Here is a 23182-nt window from a genome sequence, read left to right as displayed (position 1 = left end):
GCTTTAAGCTGGCTGGAAAGATGCCTTCCCGGAGGGAGGCATTAACCACCACCTTCACCCACTCGGCCAATCCCCCTCTGGCCTCCTTCAGAAGCCAGGATGGGCAGGGGTCTAGGATGCATGTGGTAGCTCTCATTCCTCCAAGCACCTTGTCCACATCCTCGGATTGAACCAATTGAAATGAATCCATCAAAACCGGACAAGCAGATGCTCGTGTTACATCCTCAGAGATTGCCGTTAATATGGTGTCCAGACCAGAGCGGATCAAAGCGACTTTGTCTGCAAAGAACTGAGCAAAGGCTTCACAGCGAGCTGCCAAGTCATCAGGGCACCCATCCTGAATGGTGGGTTTTAACAGGCCTCTGACAACTCGGAACAGTTCAGCCGGACGGTTCTTTGCAGACGCAATAGTGGCCGCAAAGAAGGTCTTCTTTGCGGCTTTTATTGCCGCGGCATATGCCCTTAAGAAGGACATAAACCGTGTTCGATTTGGCTCGCTCGGATTCGAACGCCACACGCTCTCTAGTTCCCTCTTCTTTCGCTTCAACGCTGCCAGCTCCTCAGTGAACCAAGGAGCTGGTTTAGCTCGGCTACTTGAGAGGGGACGTTCTGGAGCGATCGTGTTTATTGCCCTAGTCATCTCCCCATTCCAGAGAGCGACCAGGGCATCAACAGGATCACCAACCGAGGCGGCGGGAAATTCCCCAAGAGCCGTCAGGAATCCATCCGGATCCATAAGCCTCCTGGGGCGGACCAACTTAATGGGTCCTCCACCTCTGCAGAGGTTAGGGGGTGCAGTTAATCTAAAGCTGACCAGGTGGTGGTAGGTCCATGGCAATGGAGAGATGGATAACTCCTCAACACCGCCACCTTCCTCCCATCCCTGGCAGAAAACCAAGTCCAATGTATGTCCAGCACTGTGGGTGGGGCCAGATACCTGTTGGGACAGCCCCATGGTTGCCATGGTAGACATGAAGTCCTGAGCCGCTCCCGATAGGGTGGTCTCGGCGTGGACATTGAAGTCCCCCAGCACAAGCAGCCGCTGGGACTCCAATGCCAGGTCCGAGATCACCCCCGCTAGCTCAGTCAGGGAGTCTGTAGTGCAGCGAGGTGGACGGTACACTAACAGAATCCCTAATCTGTCCCGGTCACCCACCCTCAGGTGGACGCATTCAAAATTTGTTGACTGCGGGATGGGGGCCCTGGTCAGAAGAATGGAGTCTCTATAGATCACTGCAACCCCGCCTCCCCGCCCCCCGGATCTTGGTTGGTGCTGCACGGAGAAACCTGGCGGGCAAAGCTGGGTCAAATTCACACCTCCAGCTTCGTCCAGCCAGGTCTCCGTGATGCACGCCAGATCTGCCCGTTCATCCAGGATTAAATCCTGGATGAAAGCTGTTTTGCCATTGACAGATCTGGCGTTCAACAGCACCACCTTCAATCCGGGGGGACCGCCGACCTGGTTACACCAATTCACCATATCAGGAGACCGAGTTGGAGTTACTAATGTTGTTGTACGATCCCTAGGCCGAATTCGAGGTCTCCTTTTCCCGTATCTCCCCATCCCCACCACGACTTCTATGGGGGCTCCCCGACCAATGGAACACCCTCCCTCCTCCATGACGCAGTCTACCTTCCTATTTTCACCCCATGCTTCACTGCTGGTTATATGGTTTATCACCGGTTTAACTCGCACTGGGATCTCCAATTCACTCCCCTCCTTACCTCTCCCGCAGGCAGCTAACAGCAGTGTTACAAGATACCAGGAGATCGGAACTAGCATGGGTGGTAGATGTTAGCAGTCTCAATAAAGCTACCAAAGTTCGTAAAGTGCAGCTTGTGGTTGTATAAATCTTACAGTTCTTAAAGTGCAAAGGAGGATAGTAACACTCACACTAAAGCTACCAAAGTTCTTAAAGTGCAGCCAGTGGTTGTAGCAACCTCCCAGGTCTTAAAGTGCAAAAGGTTATTGAGATTGTTCTAAAGTGCTAGAATAAGGTGCGTCATGGAGGAACCCCAATTTCAGAAGCTAGGGACTAGCACCTGGATACTGTGCCAGTATTAAAATGAAGAAGCTTTTGCTAAAATACAACCTAAAAGATGATTTTGTATATAGTAAGAGCAGAATATACTGGTTCTTTCTATCACTGTAGGTTTTTATATCAGCTGAGTGAATTTTAGAATGAAATCTGCAAGCTGTGTCTGGTGGCAAGTATAGAAAATTTATTAATTCAGACAATAGTTTTCGGTTTTGGAAAATACATATGGCAAAATCTTTGCCTTCAGTCATGCATGACTTGGATACAAATGAGAGATCAGGGAGCCAGTGTGGTGTAGGGGTTAATATGCAGCAGTACACTTTGGGAGATCGGAATGTTTAGTCCTTATTGAGATGGATGACTCTAAGCAGGTTTTTGGCTTAACTTACTTTGCAGGGTTGTTGTAAGGAAGAAAGACAACCATTATACTTCTTTAAAACTGTCAGACAAAAGGCAAGCCCTACACAGAGTAGGTAGCAAGGAGTATGCCATCAATGATTGAGAAATCCATTGTCTGGGTATCTGTTTGAGGCAGACAACAGCCATGACAAAAACTCAAAAATTACTTGGAAAGGAGTTAATTGTAAGGATTATCTTCAATGATGTTGAACAAACAGGTACACCAGAGCTATCTCCTTTGCTATTTGTTAAATTACTATCATATTTCTTGTGGTGAGGAGGAAGGAATATGAGAATGTGTCAACTGTATTTGTGGGAAGCTAAATTGCACTAAAAGTTGTGCTTCAAAGCAGGGACACTTGTGGATTCAGGAATATATTTCTCTGATGCACTTTCTTGCACGTAAGGGTTTGATGACTGTTCTCACATAAAAACCCTTACTTGGATGAGGACCCATACTTGGCAGTCCCATCTGCTCTGCCATGCTGTCTCTGATGGCTCTCCTGCCTTTCATGCCTTGGAGAGAGAGGTCTAAAGCAGTTGGGCAAACTCCCCATGCCTTTTACAAATGTATCCAAATTGCATTCTACATTTTAAAATGTAACTGTTACAAAAACGGAATGTTTGGAGACTGGGTCTAGATGACTAATAACTTTTTAAATGTAACATTTCCCACTCGGCTCGTGACTTTATTTATTTGTTTGTTTGTTTGTTTGTTTATTTATGGAAATGTATGCCCTGCCTTTACTCACTCAAGGGCCTAAGGTGGCTTACAGCCAGTAAAAAGATACAGTAAAAAAATAAAAACAAGTTAAAACTATCAATATTAGTAAAAGTTGTAAACCACTAGTTAAAATCAACCTAAATTAGATTTAAAAACACCCTAATAATACATGGCAAGGTTGAATGGCCTTCCTAATCTTCAGATATCATTAGTTCCCTCTGAAGGTTTCCTTGAAAAGGAAGGTTTTTAGGCTCTTCCTGAAAACCAAGAGGGTGCAGATCTAATCTCCCCCCAGGAGAGCATTTCTCAGAGGGGATCACTCTAGAAAATGATCCCTTTCTTGCCATCTTCAGGTGTCATGGATACTCGAGGACACAAGCAATTCCCCACTTGATCTTAATGCTCTCTCCGGTGTATATAAAAGGACCCGATATCTCAGGCAATTTGGACCAATGCCATGAAGAGCTTTAAAGGTCAAAATAAAACTTTGTATTGGACCCAGAAACTAACTGGTAGCCAGTGCGGCTGTTTCAGGAGCAGAGAAGGATATTCTCTTATATTTGTTCACAATAACAGTCTAGCACCTCAACAGCTATCTTTCAAATGCCTTTAGACTGATTCTTCATATAAGAGAGACAGAAATAAGGAGGACCAAATAGTCTTCCAAGGAAGGAACTCTCCAGTCATTCTGAATCTTGTTTTCTATGAACAAGGGCTCTAAAAAAGAGTTCACGGCCCCTGATGAAGATGGTGAGTGGGAACCTGAATGGTGTGGAAATTTTCTCTCCAGCAACAATGTTTAAATGATGAGAATTATTTGCAGGCAGCTCAAGTATCATTTTCTCTACAGTAAAGTCTTGCAGCTTTGCAGTATATTTGCTGTTCATAATCACTGAACTGTTTGTACTTCTGGAAAAACATTTCATTTCCAATGTGGGACCAGTCTCAATTGAGACCCTATATGTTTCCTGATTTGAAATATGTTTCTCAGGCTTTGCTGACACTATGTGGCTTTGTGAAACCTGCAGTGACCAAATGCATATTGCTACTGTGCACTGCAGTATACAGCTCAGTAAAAAAAAAGTTGCAGGGAAGTCTGAATTCAGACAAATAATGTGTTGCAGCAAATGCAAGAGTATCCCAGATCCAGCTCGGAAAATGTGGCACACATTGAAGACATCTGTTCTTCCTAAAGCACTATATAGACTCCAAAACAGGAGCTGCCAAAAAATGTCTAAGGACATGGCAGGACAGCAGGAGGTTAATCAACCATCTGGGAGGGGACACTGATTACTTCTACTCCTATCTGTCCCTTCCTCTCCCCCTATCCCATGCTGCATGTCTCCGAACTACTGGTACACATCTCTCCTGTAAATAAGGGAGGTGGGCAGGACTCTCAGAGCAGTTTGAGACCAGATTCCATGGTTAATTTAATCACCCACCTGGTGCCGAATTAGTTCCAGATCTCTTAGGGCCCTTCCGGGCGAACCTTAATCCTGGGAGAACTGGGTTATTTAAACCCGGTTCCTCCCAGGATTAAGGCCACACACCACCCCAACCCCTAAGATTTCTCTGATGGGATGGCACCATATCCTCCTGGATCAACCAGAGGTTGACCAGAGGTTGACCCGGGAGGGCATCCAGCCAGCCCTCAGAACCCCATCACCCAAAAAAACTTATCTGAGAGGCCTTCCAGCAATGTAGGCCCTTCCAGAAAGCTCTCTTGGTGCTCAAAAATGACATGTCAAGACGGGGGGAGGAACCCTCCTTCCCACCCCACCTCCTGATCTGCCATTTTCAAGCACCAGGAGATCTTTCTGGAGGGGCCTGCACTACTAGTAGGCCCCACAGGTAAGTTTATTTGGGGGAAAATGGGGGGACTAGGAAGAGAGGGTGGGGGTCCTACCCCACTCCTTCGGGCTTTTAGAACCCAAAGAACCAGGATCACTGTGGGGATTGATCCCCAGGACCACTGAAGCAATCCCAGGAGTTATATTTATTATTTCTTGTATGATGCGGCATTGAATGTTGCCATAATCTGTAAGCCGCTCTGAGTCCCCTTCAGGGTTGAGAAGAGCGGGGTATAAATACAGTAAATAAATAAATAAATAAATCCTCATAGGGCCCTTACCTGGAAACATCCATATCTTAAATTGGATGAAATTGGACCAGGATTTTAGTTAGGAGATGTATTGGATTGTGATTTACATGTAATATTGTGTATTATGTTTTTATGGTTTTAATTGGATACTGTGCACTGTATATTTTGTTGTAAACCGCGTTGAGTCACCAGTTAGACTGAGAAACGGCGGTATACAAGGACAGTAAATAAATAAATAAATAAATAAATAAATAAATAAATTAGGGTCCGGATCTTTCCAAGTGTTTTATTAATCTGGAGCAAACTGAGAAATGTCAATATTCTCTGAATTAATTTGGTTTTACCTCAGGTGTAATTTGGACACCTCAGATAAAATTGAGATGGGCTTGTCTGGAACAGCCCTCAATCTAATCACCTTAGCCGTGACACCAGGTCCTCGCAAACCAGTTCCAAGCAGCATTATAATATGAGTGTAGATGTGTCCCTATGTCCTTGTTGGACCAGTGCAAACTTTAAAGGGGTATCCCTTTAGTTAGGAAACCTATCACTCTGTTGTCTCTCCACTGTTGAACATGAATTGGTAGCGTGCAAGATCCTTGAAGACAAATATGCCACCTCTTTTAATGAATTAAGCTTAGGATGGTGCAGTCAATTATCCTGAACTCATTACAGGATTCATGCTCAGCAAACAGCGCTGGCCAGTGTGTTTGACTCTAGGGCATTACTGGAATTTAGTATCATGACCTGTCTGAGACAAAAGGAGATACACTTCATAAGCATCTTATCCAATAGCAGAGGGGTGAGGGAACCTTTTCCCATTCAGATGTTTTGGGCTACAACTCTCACTATCCAGTGGCCATATTAAGATGGTAGATATCTGTCAAAATTTTGGAGTGTCATAGGAGGTCCTTCCACACAGCCATATAACCCAGAATATCAAGGACGATAATCCAGAATATCTGCTTTGAACTGGGTTATCTGAGTTCACACTGCCATGTAATCCAGTGCAATGTGGATTTTATACAGCTGTGTGAAAGGGGCCAGGTTCTCTTTCCCCGCTATAAGTGGCCAATGCTGCTGTGTAATGAATCTCTGATTCAGAATAATATTATAAATATATTTAAGCAGAGGAAAGACAGAAAGAAAGAGATGAATAAATCTGATGATGTATTACCACTTGGTACAGAAAATCCCAGAAAGGCTGTACAAACTTTGGCGTTTCCTGTAGAATTAGAAAATTATCCTTGGTTTGTTATGGAATGTCATTTTCAATTCCCTATCTCATCCTTAGCAAGCCAAAGAGGGGCAGCACTCAGCCAGCCACTGATGATTCACTCTTTGTTTTTAATGAACTGTTTTAAAAATAAGTAGCAAAGTGTTTAACCCAGGCTCAGCTGAAGAGGCAAGCAACAACCTAGCAAAGAATGAGCTATAATGTTAAATGAACTGCCTGCTGGCATCATCTTTCATCCAATGCTAATAGAATTTGCACTGGAGATGATATAAAGACCTATGAGATCCTAATAGAAGGAGAAAATCATTCCACGTTGGTCTCCAAATGACTTGCAAGCACATTTTTTCTGGTTTGGCAGGTAGAAATAAAACATAGTAGCTGACAACCTTCCCAAACTAATTGTAACTCCAGGAACATTTTCTATTTCTTATAAAATCCCTACTTCTGGTGTGTTATATAAGAAAAGCTTGAGCTTGGAAGGATACTTTTGATACATAACTCATTCCTACTACTCATTGCTGAGTCACTTGTATCACTTAATTTGTTTTTGTTATTTTCACTGTTAAAAAACAAGTTGATAAAATAGTATAAAACACCACGAATTCTGTCAAAATTATTCTAAAATGCTCTTTAAAAGGAAATATAAGTTAAAATGTTATTTGTTACACCAATAATCCAATGCTGTTCCCATATTACCTTTAAGATGCAATTATGTTGTGTCCTCTTTGAAAGACAGCACAAAGATGGATCCATTACAGGTAATTAGATTTTTTTCTATCTCATTACTTCCAACTTCTGAGAAAAACATATCAAAATTAACAGTGTTTCTATGTAACATTTGTATTTTAGGTCTCAAAAGCGAGAAGCTGGTAGAGGGATCTTAAAGGGGTTCAGAAACTACATTATGGAATCAATTGCTGAATGATAAATCAATACTTACATAAATCTCATGGATTCCATTAATGTATTTTGCTAAATCCAACTATTAGTTAAGGCTAGCAGTGGATTTAGCCTTATGCCTTCATCATAGTGTAGTCAGTGGGATAACTCCGTTCCTCTTTTCAAGAACAGCTACTGGATCCTCTACAAAACCTCATCTTATAGCACTCCACTGATACTAACCAAGAGTTCTTTCTGACTAGGTTTGTATAAGCTGGTCAACAGATCCTGATAAATGAAGAAGCCAAATATCTACAAGTCATGTTAAGTGATGATAAGTGAGTTTATGCTAGTCAGGAGGGAGCAGAAACCTGCTATTCTGTAGTCATCTCCCAGGGGCCTTCCACATAGTCCTATATCCCAGAATATCAAGGCAGAAAATCCCACAATATCTGCTTTGAACTGGGTTATCTGAGTCCACATTGCCATATATTCCAGTTCAAAGCAGATAATGTGGGATTTTCTGTCTTGATATTCTGGGATATAGGGCTATGTGGAAGGGCCCTCAGTCTTAACCATCTTCCTGAGATCACCCGGTGCTACTGATACCAGGCACCACACAGGCCCCTGCCTTCAAGCTGATCTGAACTGCAGCAGGGAGTTCCACAGTTCCTGGATGTCTGGTTGAGCCAGCATTGGTGGGAATGTGGCCACAGCAGCAGCCTCAACTAAAACCACCTTTTTGCTTTGCTTTCTTCCTCTTACCCCAACATTGTAACAAATCCCCCAATAACGTATCTTCTAATTGTAACTTTTACTCTCTATAGTGATACATTATGTCAATTTCCTGCATCTAACACTCTCTTGCATGAACTTTTCCTTTCCTGAGCCGCAGATCACTGCTGGCTCACCCGGGATGCTTTTCCAGCGCCCCAGGGAGGCTGAAACTGCGTTCATCTGAACTGCGGATACGGAAACCCATTGGGGCCCCATATCCGCGAGTCAACGGATCGCGTCTAAACCCGTGCCATATTCTTTCTAGACTAATTCTAAGACCAACTGCTATCTTGCTTTTTTGCATTCTAGACCCCTGCACTCCGGGAATAACCTTTTTCACCCCAAAACTTCATGTGGAGACCAGCTGATAGTGATCCATGACTCCATGCTGCAACAATGTTCTTGCCGCCTTCTTGTCGGTGTCCAGAAGCTTGTCAACCTGGGGAACCTGCTGCAGTCACCCCTTGGGACTCCCAGGCCACGGACAGGCCATCCTGGCCCTTGGACGAAGTGGAAGTTAGTTTTCTCCTCTCAAATGCATGGACCTCGATCCTCAGCTCTCACAATGGCCCCAGTGTGCACCCCATGGACTCTTATGGACATTTTCCCCTTTCTCATGATTTTTTTGAACTTTTATTGAACTCTTTCCAACTTTTGGAAAACATTTGGAACTTTTTGGGAACTTTTTCTCCCCAAACCTCATGGACTCTCGCTACGTTTTATGAACCTTCAATGGACTCTGGTGGGTGGGAAGGGCTGGGATGATTTCCTCATCCCCCTCTATATGAATGTATTCCCCCCCCCCCCGTATGACCCCTGTATGCCTTTCCCTTTTTCCCATACTCCTATATGAAATATAAAATATGAAATGCCACATTTTCATGAACCCAGCACCTCATGGCTTTAGGAAGCCTCTTCCCATTTCCTGAGCCAACAGAACCCTAAACAAAAGGACTCACCAGGAACTCTTTGCTTGGAAAATAAAACAAAGGCTCTTATCTTCTCAGAACTTGGAGTATCTAGGCTAGCCCATCTGAGAAATATGGCCCCCGGATGATTTAATCATCTTATACCAAAGGTGACATCCTGCCTGCAGAGGATTTGGTGTCACCACAGCCTCTTTTCATTGTCTCCATTCCCCTGGCCGATATCAGTTTATCACTAAACCCATATCCAGGACCCAAGGACTACAAAGGGTCTGACTTTTGAGTCAGACAAAGATGTCTTTTCCAGAAACTCAGAACAATAACTTAGCTGGCTCGAAGGCTTAGGAAAGCTATCGCCAGCCATTATACACACATTAATCATTTAATCCACTCATCTTTTCCTCTTGGTTCATTGTTTCCTGCCTGGACCGTCTCCTTCCTTCCCATTGGTGTCACCAATAATCCAAAGGCTATAACAGATGGGATTTACTTTGGCTTTATACCAGTCCCTAGATCAGTACTTGGTTCATTTATGTGAGCAACTAAAAAAGGCAAGATCTCATTAAAAGTTGGCGTATATATTTATAAAATGGTCTAATTTAATATCCAAATATGGTTTTGGAAGTGGAAATAAGCTGAGATAAGGAAACAATATGTTCAATCATTACTGCAATGTTTTCCAAGCTTCCAAGAAATGATGTGAATACACAAATAACATGGGACTGGGCTCTGGCACCCTAGAAATATGCGAGATATTCTGAGAAGTATTAGATTAAATGTTTCTAGATTGTATGTGTACAAGGTGGTGGTGATGGGATTGGCCTATTACTTGTTGTGCATAAACTGCCACGAGACTAATTTGATTGAAAGACGTGGAGTAATGGGCAAGGGATGTGCAAGAGTTTGTCCCCAGCACTTATTATAAGTTGTGCCATACCCATAAAAGTAAAAAAAAAAATCAAAATCCAGTGGTAGCTAAATACCACCTTCTTATTTCAAAAATCACAAAAGAAGGCAGGAATTTGAAAAACAGCCCAAGAACAAAGAGGCTCTTGAATTAGCAGGACTAGCTCCACCATGAGATTAAGTGAGGAAGTTCCTTAAAGCTACAAATAACGAACACATTCAGAGGAAGTACATACTGAATTATTTCATTTATTTTAAGATTATTTTCCTAGGGTACTTGCATATTCCATCTGAGCTGCTAAAGAGTGACTGAAATTTTTTTTCCATGTCAGGAGTGACTTGAGAAACTGCAAGTCACTTCTGGCGTGAGAGAATTGGCTGCCTGCAAAGACGTTGCCCAGGGGATGCCTGGATGTTTTGATGTTTTACCATTCTTCTGGGAAGCTTCCCTCATGTCTCTGCATGGGGAGCTGGAGCTGATAGAGGGAGCTTATCCACGCTCTCCCCAGATTCGAACCTTCAACATGTTGGTCTTCAGTCTTACCGGCACAAGGGTTTAAACCAGTGTTTCTCAACCTTCCTAAAGCCATGACCGCTTAATACAGTTCCTCATGTTGTGGTGACCCCCAAATATAAAATTATTTTTGTTTCATAACTGCAACTTTACTACTTTTATTAATCATAATGTACATATCTGATATGCAGGATGTATTTTCATTCACTGGACCAAATTTGGCACAAATACCCAACACATTCAAATTTGAATACTGGTGGGGTTGGGAGGGATTGATTTTGTCATTTGGGAGTTGTAGTTGCTGGGATTTATAGTTAATGCACAATCAAAGAGTTTTCCAAACTCCACTAATGATGGAATTGAACAAAACTTGGAACACAGAACTCCCATGACCGACAGAAAATACTGGAAGGGTTTGGTGGGCATTGACTTTGAGTTTTGGAGTTGTAGTTCACCCACCTCCAGAGAACACTGTGGACTCAAATAATGTTGGATCTGGATCAAACTTGGCACGAATACTCAATATGCCCTAATGTGAACATAGATGGAGTTTGGGGAAACAAACTTGACTTTTGGGAGTTGTAGTTGCTGGTATTTATAGTTCACCTACAATCAAAGGTCATTCTGAACCCCACCAATGACAGAATTGGGCCAAACTTCCCATACAGGACCCCCATGACCAACAGAAAATATTGTGTTTTCTGATGGTTTTTAGCGACCCCTCTGACACCCCCTCGCGACTCCCCCAGGGGTCCTGACCCCCAGCTTGAGAAACACTGGTTTAACCCATTGAGCCACCAGGGGTTCCACTGAAATAATTAAAAAACAAGCTCACTGTGCTTATATGTAACAAGGGCAAAAGGGAATCAGATCACCACACAGTTGCCTTTCAGTGTGCTAAACCTGCAGCATGCAAGCAATTAACCTTACAATAATCACTAAAAGTGATTTTTTCCTAGGGCATTTGTATTTTCCATCTGTGGCACTAAGGAGGGACTGAAGTCTTTAAAAGCAAGCTATCTGGGCTTATGTACAACAAAAGGCAAAAGGAGATCTGATCTCCAAGTCTCTGTGGGCAAAGCCTATAGCATGGCAACAATTAACCTTACAATAATCATTAGAAGTGATAATACTGCTCCAGGAAATATTAGAAACATCCCCATAACTCTCAAGCATCTGAGCAAAGCAAACTAATTGCAAACACAACTGGATTGTAGATATTGTATGATTAGTAGAATGTATTTAGAGATATTAGAATGAGATATATGAAAGCCCCCAAAACAAGACTCTAATAGCAGCAACTATTATGTACAGATGTGAAAAAAAGTAGGTAATTCTTTTGGGAGTGGGTTGGGAGACAAAATAACAGTGGTGAGATAAGAAGCAAAGAAAAATTACAATAAGGAAGTTGGGAACAAAGACATATATATAGCCTCTCTATATGCAAATTCCATTTGCAAAACAAATACACTGGTGTGGACTGTTCCAGCATTTTAAAATCCTGAAACAGCTAATCAGGGCTGTAAACAAATGGAGCCATGGATACACAGGTGGCTAAATGGAAGCACAACTGGAATTCTTTGCAACCATTCCTTTGTTCTGATGTTTATGAAATTAAACTTGAATTTACAGTAGGGTGAGGACAGATAATAAGAAACCTGCTTGTTTACACATTTAGATATCCGCATTAGTGCTTATGAGGTCCAGCACATCTCAAAGAGCCAATTAAAAAAAGTAAACTTCCGACAGATGTTCCCTACCCATCTTGTGTGTTTCTAAAGTCCACTAAAAGCAAACAAGTCAGGACACCAGGGGAGAATTGATCAGGACTGACAGCTCCGTGTCTGGACTTGCTGTCAGGTACTGCGTTTTTTGGCTCCACTTATTTGTCCTGCATTTTGATGCTGTCTGAAAGGGCCCTGAGAAAGAGAGAGATTTTGAGCTTTAACTTCCTATGGATACAGCTTCTAATACTTAGTACATGTCCTGATACACATCCAGATCAAGAATGGGCATCATATATTGCCTTCATGTCAACTTGTCGAATTATGGCAACCCCACAATCCCATGGGGTTTTCTTTGGCAAGGAACATTCCGAGGTGTTTTTGCCAGTTCCTTCCTATGGGATATAACCTACAGCAACAGATATCTGTTGGTGGTTTCCCATCCAAACACTAACCAGAGCTCTGTTTAGCTTCCAAGACCAGACGGGATTTGGTGCTTTTAGGGTATTAAAGATAGATGGCTTCATATTTACAAAATCAGTTTTGGACAACTTCTAACACTGCAGATAAATGGCCAGCGCATCCGTTCCTCTCAAACATGTTTACATGGTCAGTTAGTAGTAATTGTAATCATTTACATAATATACTGAAGAGTGTTTTCCATTCCTGTATGATCATGCACAATACTACATACTTTACCATTAATGGTCAGAATAATGATCCCTCTGCTAAATTATGCCATCATTACAATTCCTGTTGGGATGTTAACCCCTATAAGCCCAAAATGGAACTTGTAATAGCAGAAACATAAACCAGTTACTTTCTGAAGGCAAAAAAAAAAAAAAAAAAGACCACTGTTTTATTTCTTTATTTACAATGTATCCAAATATATTGCTGGTCTGGAAAATTTTGTAGGATAAGCCTGTGTACCTTTTGATTCACAAAAATCTGTCTTGCTCAACTGCTGCCTGCCTGTGACTGCAAAAACAGTTTAAAGTGAGGATGCATTAGACAGCTGTGGGCTGCATTAAACACAGTGAGCTGCAGGTTGGGGAGACCTGCTCCATCACTTCCCTGCAGAGCCACAAACCAGTGCCATTATACTGCTTTATAATCCAGATTAGCAAAGCAAATAAGCCACATTATTTTGAACTGGATTATATGAGTCTACACTGTCATATAATCCAGTTCAAAGCAGATCTGGATTTTATATGACAGTGTAGAAGGGGCTGGAGTCACCATGACACCACACCCTTGCCCTCCATCAATTCCAATAACTGACTTCACTTCCAGGCCACACTAATCTCATAATCTCGTAAATCCTGCTTGCCTCCTGACCTGGCTGTCAAATGTATTGGACACCATGTACAAATGTCTTTAAACCTGGTGTCCTGTCTCTTAGCTGATTTATTCTGGCTCATTAGGGAAATTCCGTCTGTACAGAAATTATGACCTGGAGTTTTCAGAGTACTTGAACTCAGGCCCTCAGAAAACTTTACAGAATAGTTGGATTCATTAGTATTTGCTCAACAGGCTTCTTTTCTTCTTTAAATGAGAGGTACCCTTGGAAACATGAGTGCTTTTTTCAACTAATAACAGCCTGCTAAGATAATGGATAATAATAGGGTGCAGTATGTGGCGCATCACTGTTTCTAATTCATATTCTAATACATATTCCTGACATTCAATCTACTCCACATTTAGCTCCACTCACACCTCTGCCTCACAAGACTTCCATCAACTTCAAATGACTTTGAATCCGATCTAAGAGCAACTGGCACACCTACTTTGAGCATTATTTTGCAGCTGGGAAAACAAAATACCTTTCAACAAATAAACTTGACATACAGATATACACATACATTAACATCTGACAAAATTACCCTTAGACCCGACAAGTGAACTAACCAGGAAAATTGTCCACTTATTCCTCTGTTCCTAATTCTAGTTTCCAATGGATTTAATATTCATGTCTTCCTTAAATATGTCATACTGGCCATCCCCTGACACGCGTTGCTGTGGCCCAGTCTGTGTATATGCTTTGTGTGTATATATATCTGTGTATATATGTGTGTTTGTGTGTATATATATGTGGTTTTGTGCATGCGCTGTAATGTATTTTTATTTATTTTTTGCTTATAAAGTCTCTTCTGCTGTGTTTTTCAGTGTTTTTATGAGTGATGGTCACTCGTTTGCTTGATAGGTGTATTGTGTCCAAATGTGGTGTCAATTGGTCCAGTGATTTTTGAATTATGTTAATCCCACAAACGAACATTACATTTTTATTTATATAGATTTCCAAATAGCCAAGTAAACAAAGGTTTGTAATAGGGTTGGCCCACGGTTTTAAGATGGGATATGCCCCCCTCTGCTTAGACCGGGTGACTTCAGTATCTTGTAAACAAATGCTTAGCTCTAGAGCAGGCATGGGCAAACTTTGACCCTCCAGGTGTTTTAGACTCCAGGAATTGTGGGAATTGAAATCCAAATCACCTGGACGGCCAGAGTTTGCCCATGCCTGCTCTAGAGCAATAAGATTTCCAGATGTGCAACCCATAATACAAATATATGTTTCATCTGCTATGCACAGAAGGCTTATTATATCTGCTTGTTTGTGAATCCATGGTCTCTCAGGCATTATAAGCCCCTCAAGCATCAACTAAACACTTTAAATTAACATTAATGGTGCTTTTATTTATTTACCTCTAGTGATTCAAACATTTTGTACAAGATCCACCCATCCCTTCTATATGACAATCTTAAGCTGCATTTCTTATGATTTCTTCTTCAAAACTCAGTGGCACTGAACCATGACCGTCCTTAAATAGCATTTATATTACATAAACCCATAAAACTTGCTGATACTTGTTTTGATAACAGAGTAATTTAACTTCAGAATCACTTGCGTGTCACACTTTCCAGAAGGGGAGCCTTATCAGTCTGCTGCAGCTAAGATAACAAGAGAGTCTTGGAATACCATAGAGACTAACATATTTCTTGTACCCCAAGTTTGAGTGGATTTACTGAGTCAACAGTTTACATAAATGCTTTTCAGCTTTTGTACCAGACTCTGTGAGAGGGTGACTGTAGATTAGCTATTTATGATGATCCAGTCTTGCCCAAAATTTTTGGCAGTCTTGGATTTGGATTGAACAGATCTAAAGAGAAACTACACTTCTGCAGCAGACACGTTCTTTGATTTCAGCAAACTCCCATTCTTCAAGTCTCTTTTTCTCATATCTAAAAATGAAATTGCAAGGTGTTGCTAATAGCACAACAAGAGAAAGAAGGATTGTAACAGCAGGACAAACAATCCTAAATCTGTTCAATTATTGACAAATTGAAGAGCTATTTTACTTGACTGATCACATGTATTTTGTGGACCTTTTATCACAACTGATCTGCCAATATTTATTTCTGCCTTATCCTTTCTCCCAATAGTTCAAGATGTTGCATAACTTTCCCCCCTTTTTCTCATCACAAGTAACTCTATGAGGAAGACTAACATAGAGGTAATGGCTACCCCAAGATTATCAAGTACATTTCATTACTATACTGGAGCAAACTATAGGAAGCATACAATGCCCCTATTAAAACAGCTTCACTGGCTGCCGATAAGTTGCTGAGCCAAATTCAAGGTACAGGTTATGACCTATAAAGCCCTAAACGGTTTGGGCCCCGCCTATCTTCATGATTGCATCTCCTTCTATAAACTGGCGCGAACTCTAAGATCCTCCAGGGAGGCCCTCCCCTCCTTTCACTTCCACTACTGTCACAAGTACGGTTGATGGGGATGAGAGGGCCTTCTTGGTGGTTGCCCCCCACCTCTGGAACACCATTCCAAGGGAAATAAGACAGGCCCCATCCCTCCCCTCCTTTAGTAAGAGCTTGAAAACCTTTGAGAATGCCCAGTTCTAGCCCAGCCCCAAACATTGTTGAATATGGCCTTATACTTCCTACCTATTACCCCGGTCATCCCTCTAATAGGCCCTGGAAATGAGCAGCGACAGACCCATACCTGCTATTGCTGTTAGCCTATTATAGCACTGTATTTAATTCCCGGTCCCCTCATATTTTGAGTTTGCACTAGCCTCGGCCTGGCCTTTTAATTGCTCTGAACAGGCAGGATTATTTTTTGTACCCCAAGTGTTATTGTCATAATTTTATGCTTATGCTGTTTTGTTAATTTTATGTTATGCTGTTTACTCTGTATTTTTTGGTGATGTTGCTTGGAAACCACCCTGAGTCCCTCTCGGGGAGATAGAGCGGTATATAAATAAAGTTTTATTATTGTTATTATTATATGTTTTGATTTTGGTGCTCTCCTGAGCTTAGCCTGTCACCGTCATCAACATCATCATTTCCAGTGTCACATTCTTAACAAAAAGACATTAACAAAAAAACCCATCTCTCCGTGCCCCAAAAAATCAACAACCTGGAATCCAAAGTGAATTCAACAGAATGGCATTATACTACCATTCTCACTCTATTGAATTTAACGTTGCAAGCACAGTGCTTCTTGGGAAGCCTTTCATTCAACTATCAGCTAAGTCTAAACCTCATTTTCTATACACACACACAACAAGATATCTTGTTCCCTTGCCTCTTAGCTCTTAGCTAGTGCTTTTAACATTCTTAATTGACATAACTATACTGCAATTTAAAGCGATTTTCTGGCTGCCTTATGGGTTTCATAAATCTACATGCCTGAACATGAAGCCATGAACATTAGCATGTGATCTAAAGAGACCAAATTGACAAATTCAGCAACGTTTTGGGCCTGAGTTCAAATCTTCAACAACCTTGGGTACCTCCTCAACAAACGTTTTACATTGTTCGTGGTTTTTTGTTTCATTTTTTGTTTTGCTTTAGAATGCAAAATCAAATTAGGAGCTGATTTTAGCAAACTTGATATTCACAGTGAGGACATCCCAAACTCAGTTTTAACAAATGTAAGACTGGTCAGCAAACTTCAGCTTTTTTCACAGCTGTTTTTGTCCATTTTATACTGAACCTGATGTGAAGCAAATTGCAGATTCCCCCCTACCCCACCCCCGGGCTGCCCTAACCTGCTCTATTTTATTTTCTTTGGGACCTTGGTGGGTTATAGCTTGTAAAGCAAATTACTTAAACAAATACCACTCAGGCATTTGTTTCATTTAAATTATAATGGGAACTTTGATCATCAGTGTAGGGAACACGGGGAAGAATTGATCATGCTATGTGATAAATTGCAACAAAAATGGTGGGAATGTTTCCTGATTTATTTCAAACAACAAGAACAGCACTGAAGTGCGGCAATGCTTTGGTAGAACTCGGCTGGTCTGAGAAAGAAAGCAACAACACAGTCACTTTGTTTCCAAGGCACACCTCCAGGGGCCTTTCTCAGGAAAAGAGGTTCACCAACTCTGAACCCTATAGTTGCCCTCATGGCATATATATCAGATATTTCTGCTGATCCTACTAGCTCTCATGGTGTAAGCTTCATCTCAGTAGCAAAACAGGAGCCCCCATGGCGCAATGGGTTAAACCCTTGTGCTGGCGGACTGATGACTGACAGGTCAGTGGTTTGAATCCGGGAGAGTGGGTTGAGCTCCCTCTGTCAGCATGAGCTCCCCATATAGGGATATGGGCAATGTCCTTGCAGACGGCCAATTCTCTCACACCAGAAGCAACTTGCAATTTCTCAAGTCACTCCTGATATGAAAAAAAGACAAAATAAAGTGGCACTTCATCCGTTTGAACCCTGAATGACTGGCACCTACACAACATCCCAGATTCCCAAGATATCAGAAACTACACTGCCCACAGTGGTCTCATCAATCTAAAGCAACAATGCCCAACACAGTCCAAAACAGTGAAATAGCATTCCCAACATCAACAGTTACATGACCCTGAATTTCTCCAAATGTTACAGTGATGTAAGACAATCTCCCATGCAAGGACTATATAGAGTTTACATTCCAGTAATGAGCCGGGGGGGGGGGGGGGGCATCTCAAACAGCTGTACAAAGAAGAACCATCTGGCAGATGCAGCACTCTCTAACCTCATTCCCTAGGCAGCACTAAAACATAACATGGTGCATAAGCTGAAATTCACTTATCTGCACCACCATGGTTCTGCAAGTGCTAGAGTGGCCCATTTGCACTTCTCCTGGTGTTTTCGGGTTGCAATTCCCATCACCCCTACCAATCGCAACCACTATTGGCAATGGTTGATGAAATGCCAACAAATTGCCAAACTCTGAACAATCCAACCATCCAATAAAATAACCTTATAAATTTCTATGTGCACAGTAGTTGAGCATTAGTCCAGCGCCACTACAATAATCTGGTGCTCTTTTTGTGAACCCTCGAGTCATATTGTAGCCTTCTTGTAAATTTATGACCCAGGGTTTTGTTCTAAGATTCTGAGAACTAGAAAAAGGGCCATCCAGCCTAACCTCCAGCCACACAAGAAAGCACAATCAAAGCACTCCTGACAGATAGCCACCCAGAAAGAGACTCCATTCCAGGACAGCTTACCATCAGGATGTTTTTCCTAATGTTCAGGTGAAAGCCCTTTTCCTGTAGTTTAAAAGGAGAGCACTTGTTGTGTGCCTTCAAATCATTTCTGACTTACTGTGATCTAGCCCAATGGGAGACCATGAATGACAGACACTCTCAGTCCCAGAAATCCTGTGATGAGCTAGAAATGACTTGAAGATATACAATGACAAAATGAGAACCTATAATGGGATATTCTTGGGGAGATTTATTTCTAGGAGGCTTGTCATTGCCTTTCTTTGAGGCTGAGAGAGTGTAACTTGCCAAAAGTCACTCAGAGGGTGTTCATGGCTAAATGGGGACAAGAATCCTAGTTTCCAGAGTGATAGTCCAACACTTAAACCATTAAAGCCAGCTAGTTATGCTGTTCAGAAATGTAATGACTGGGGATGTTTAGCTTGAAGAAAAGACAGCTGAGAGGGGACATGAGAGCCACGGTTCAATATCTGAAAGAATGACACATTGAGGATGGTGAAAGTTTGTTTTCTGAGCTCCGGAGCATAGGACAGGGAGCAATGGATTTAAACTGCAGGAAAAAATATTCCACCTAAGCATTAGGGAGAACTTCCTGACATCAAGAGCTGTTGGACAGTGAAATATGTTGCCTCAGTTGGGTACGCGTGGTTAACTCTGCACCTCTGGCAGTATGTTTTAACAAGAGGCTGAATGGCCATCTATTGGGAGTGCTTTGATAGCCTGGCAGAATGGGCTTGGACTGGTGGCCCTTGTGGTCTCTTCCAACTCTATGATTCTATGACTGCGAATAGGTATGTTTTTCCCTTTTCAGAACTAGTCGCATCTAACTGTCCTTACTTTGTGGAGGAATGAACAATACTTCCCAAATGGGTGTAAAAAACCCCCGTATTTTCTAGGCTTCCATTTTTCTTTATATTATTTTTATATATTAATTAAAAGGCAGGGTGGCAATGCAAACGGTCCCAAGTAACCCTGGAAAAGAAAAGATGGCGGGGAAGAACCGAAGGTTGGATCTAGTGCAGGCATGGGCAAACTTTCTAACTTTGGGACTACTTGGTGGGGTGGAGTGGGGTGGGTGGGATGGGAGGGAGGGGGTTCTCCCTAAGCCCCCTCCCTGCCCTTTCCCCCCCCCTTCTTCCTCTTCTCTTTTGGAAGCAGAAAGTCAAAGAAACATGGAAAAAGTCTGGATCCCAAAGGGGTTAGCCTTCATCAGGATGAGATGGTGGACAGTCCGTTAGACCCTGTTTTGCCTACTCCTGATATAGAATCCTAGAGTTGGAAGAGACCCTCAAGGGCCATCCAGTCCAACCCCCTGCCAAGCAGGAAGGAACAATCAAAACACTCCCGACAGAACGCCTCTGCAGAAAAGCCTCCAGAGAAGGAGACTCCACCACACTCCCATGCAACCTATGCCACTCTCCAGGAAATTCTTCTGAATCTCTTTCCCTGCCATTTGAAACCATTGCCTCCTTTTGCCCTGGTCTCTAGAGCAGCAGAAAGTCAGTTTCCCCCTCCCTCCTCCTCAGTGGGAGATACCCTTTGAAATGCTGAAACATGGTTCTCAAGTTCCCTCTCTAAGCTTCTCTTCTCCCAGCTAAACATCCCCCAGGAGGAAAGGAGGAAAGAAGAGAAGGATGGAAAAAAAGGAAGAGGTGGAAGGGAATGGATGGAGGGGGGGGGGGAGGAAAGAGAGAAGGAAAGAAAAACAAAAAATGGAAGGAAGGAAGGAGAAAGGGAGGTGGGAAGGGGGAGGAATGAGGGAAGGACAAAAGGGCGGAAGGGAAGGAAGGGAGATGGAGAAAGAGGGAGGTAAGGAAGCAAGGGAGAGAGGGAAGGAGGAAGGAAGGAAAGAGAGAAGGGAGGAAAGACAAAAAAGGAAGGAAGACAGGAAGGAGAATGAGAGAGAGGGAAGAAAGAAGGAAAGAAAAAAGGGAAGAAAGGAAGGAGAAAGAGAGGGAAGGAAGGAGGAAAGAGGGAAGGAAGGATGAAAGGGTGGAAGGGAAGGAGGGAGGGAGAAAGAGGGAGGTAAGGAGGAAGGAAAGAGAGAAAGAAGAAAAGACAAAGGGAAAAGAAGGAAGGAGAAAGAGAGCGGAGGAAGAAGAGAGGGAAGAGGGAAGGAAGGAAAGACAAAAGGGAGGGAAGGAAGGAAGGAGAAAGAGAGAGAGGGAAGGAGGGAGGAAAGAGGGAAGGAAGGATGAAAGGGTGGAAGGGAAGGAAGGAGGGAGGGAAAAAGAGGGAGGCATGGAAGCAAGCAAGTGATAGAAGGAAGGAGGAAGGAGAAAAGGAAGGAAGGATAGGATGGTGATAAAGAGGACGACCTTAGAGCCCAAGTGGTGGCATCCGGCCCCGGGACTGGGTGTGTCCATACCTGATCGAGTGCCATAGAATGCAGTTGGAACTGCACTGTGCGATGGGCCAGCTTGGGCCACCTTGGGCCCTCCAGAAGCTTTGGACTCCAACTCCCCCAATCGGAGTGGAAGCCCAAAAGGCCTGGAGGGAGGGCGGGAGTTTGCCCCGGAGCCTGGGCGCCGCTTACCTCGGAGTAGACGAAGAGGGGCAGGACGAGGATGGCGAGGAGCAGGTCGGCCACGGCGAGGCTGACGATGAAGTAGTTGGTGGTGGTCTTGAGCGCCTTCTCGGTGCAGACGCTGAGGCAGACCAGCAGGTTCCCTCCGATGATGAAGAGGATGAGGAAGACGCCGAAGGCCAGGGCGGCGAAGTTGTGCTCGGGCTCCGCGGGCGGCGTGGGGCAGGCGGCGGGGGTGGAGGCGTTGGAGGGTCCCCCCTCGGTGCCGTTGGACCCCATGGCCCACCCTCGCCGCTCTAGGGACACGGAGCCGCCGCCTCCTCCTCCTCCTCCTTCATGCGGGGGGAAAGGCTCTCCTCTCCCGGGAGCCTTGGGTGGGAGAAGCGGCGCCCAGGCTGCCCCACTCCATGCCGCTCAGGAATGAGGAAAGCGGGGCCACTTGCCGTCGCCGCTGCCTCCTCCTCCTCCTCCTCCTCAAAGAGCTCTCTCCCTTCTCTGCGCAATGCGAGCCCTTTATGTAGCCGAGGAGAGGTGCCAGGCAGCCCTCGGGGGTCTCTCTCTCTCTCTCTCTTCAGGAGGAGAGGGGAGGGAGAGAGAGAGGCAGAGAGAGGGGGTGTCTTGGGGCTCCTTCTCCTCTCTGCCTGGCGAGAAAAAGGAAAGCGATGAAGAGCGAAGGAGAGGCGGGAGAAGCCCTGGCTCTGCTCTCCTCTCTCTTGGCCAGGCGCTGCCAAACTTCACAGCCAGGCTGGGAAGAAAGAAGAGCATCGGAGGTGGCGCTCATGCAAAGCCACCGAGTTGGCGCCCAAATCTCTGCGGCCGCGTGGTGGGCGGGAGTCAAGGGTAAGCCGCAGGCGCGCCGGGGCCCAAGTCGCGTGCCTCCTGGAGGAACCTTTGAGGGAAGCGCGCGGCGGAGGGAGAGAGAGAGAGAGAGAGAGAGAGAGGTCGCACGCGCCCCAAGACGGCGGGGTGGAGGTGGTCTACTCGGCCTGGGAAGGAGAGACCCCCTGCCCACGGGGCGCGTCTCCTATAGAACCGGGTTCGAGTCCCACTCGCGGAAGTCCCTCAGAACTCCCTCAGATCCAATCGTGCCAAGAAATCCGGGATTGGCTCAAAGGCGCGCATAAGAACATTGCCATGGCATTGCTTAGAGCGCTCCCCTCCTAACTAAGTCTGTCACCTGTGTGGCGCAATGGGTTCAACCCTTGTGCCAGCAGGATTGCTGACCAACAGGTCTGCGGTTCGAATCCGGGGAGAGCTCCCTCCGTCAGCTCCAGCTCCCCGTGTGGGGACATGAGAAGCCACCCGGGTGTCCCCTGGGTAACGTCCTTGCAGACGGCCAATTCTCTCACACCAGAAGCGACTTGCAGTTTCTCAAGTCGCTCCTGACACACACACGCACACACAAGTCTGTCCGACCAAGGAATAATAGGTTAGGAGGCAGACACACACACACACACACACAAAGTCTTGTCAGGCCAAGCTATTTAATAGGTTAAGGGCCAGAAAAGGTTGCTGGTAAATGGGATGGAGCAGCTCCCACGCTTAGTGTAGGCGACTAGTTTATTGACTCTATTGATACCCGTCCCTTCTCACCCCGAAGGGGACTCAGGGCGGCTTACAAGTCGGCACAAGTTGATGCCGCATATGCGAACATACAACAATACAAAACATATACATTAAAACCAAAGAGTTAAAAACACCTCAGCTTTAAAGCCAATGATCAAAACCACCGCGCAATCCAAGAGCATAGTCCAGAAGCCACCCAGTATTCCGTGTTCACTGATTGCCCTGGGAATTACTGTCCAAAGGCTTGGTCCCAGACCAGTTCGACCTGAGGAGTTGGTGCCCTTCCTGCCCTCCAAGCACATGTTTCCAAACTAGTGTGGGATCCACCCGGAGCCCCTGGGAGG

The 23182-nt window shown here is 44.1% G+C and overlaps 1 protein-coding gene across 2 annotated transcripts in view; it reads right to left on the bottom strand.

Moving 5' to 3' along the window:
- The window catches only part of DRD4 (dopamine receptor D4), a 59341-nt gene extending 36661 nt beyond the window's left edge, over positions 1-22680 (bottom strand). For both annotated transcript variants that reach the window (XM_060769418.2, XM_060769410.2), the window contains exon 1: positions 21282-22680. In XM_060769418.2, coding sequence (XP_060625401.1) covers positions 21282-21551 — 270 coding nt within the window. In that variant the 5' untranslated portion in view covers positions 21552-22680. The remainder of the gene's footprint in view (positions 1-21281) is intronic.
- Positions 22681-23182: the final 502 nt, after the last annotated feature.

Source organism: Anolis sagrei, chromosome 1 (genome assembly GCF_037176765.1).
Source record: "Anolis sagrei isolate rAnoSag1 chromosome 1, rAnoSag1.mat, whole genome shotgun sequence".
NCBI lineage: Eukaryota > Metazoa > Chordata > Lepidosauria > Squamata > Dactyloidae > Anolis > Anolis sagrei.
Note: the sequence above shows the minus strand (reverse complement) of the source record. Positions and strands in the feature narration are given on the sequence as shown.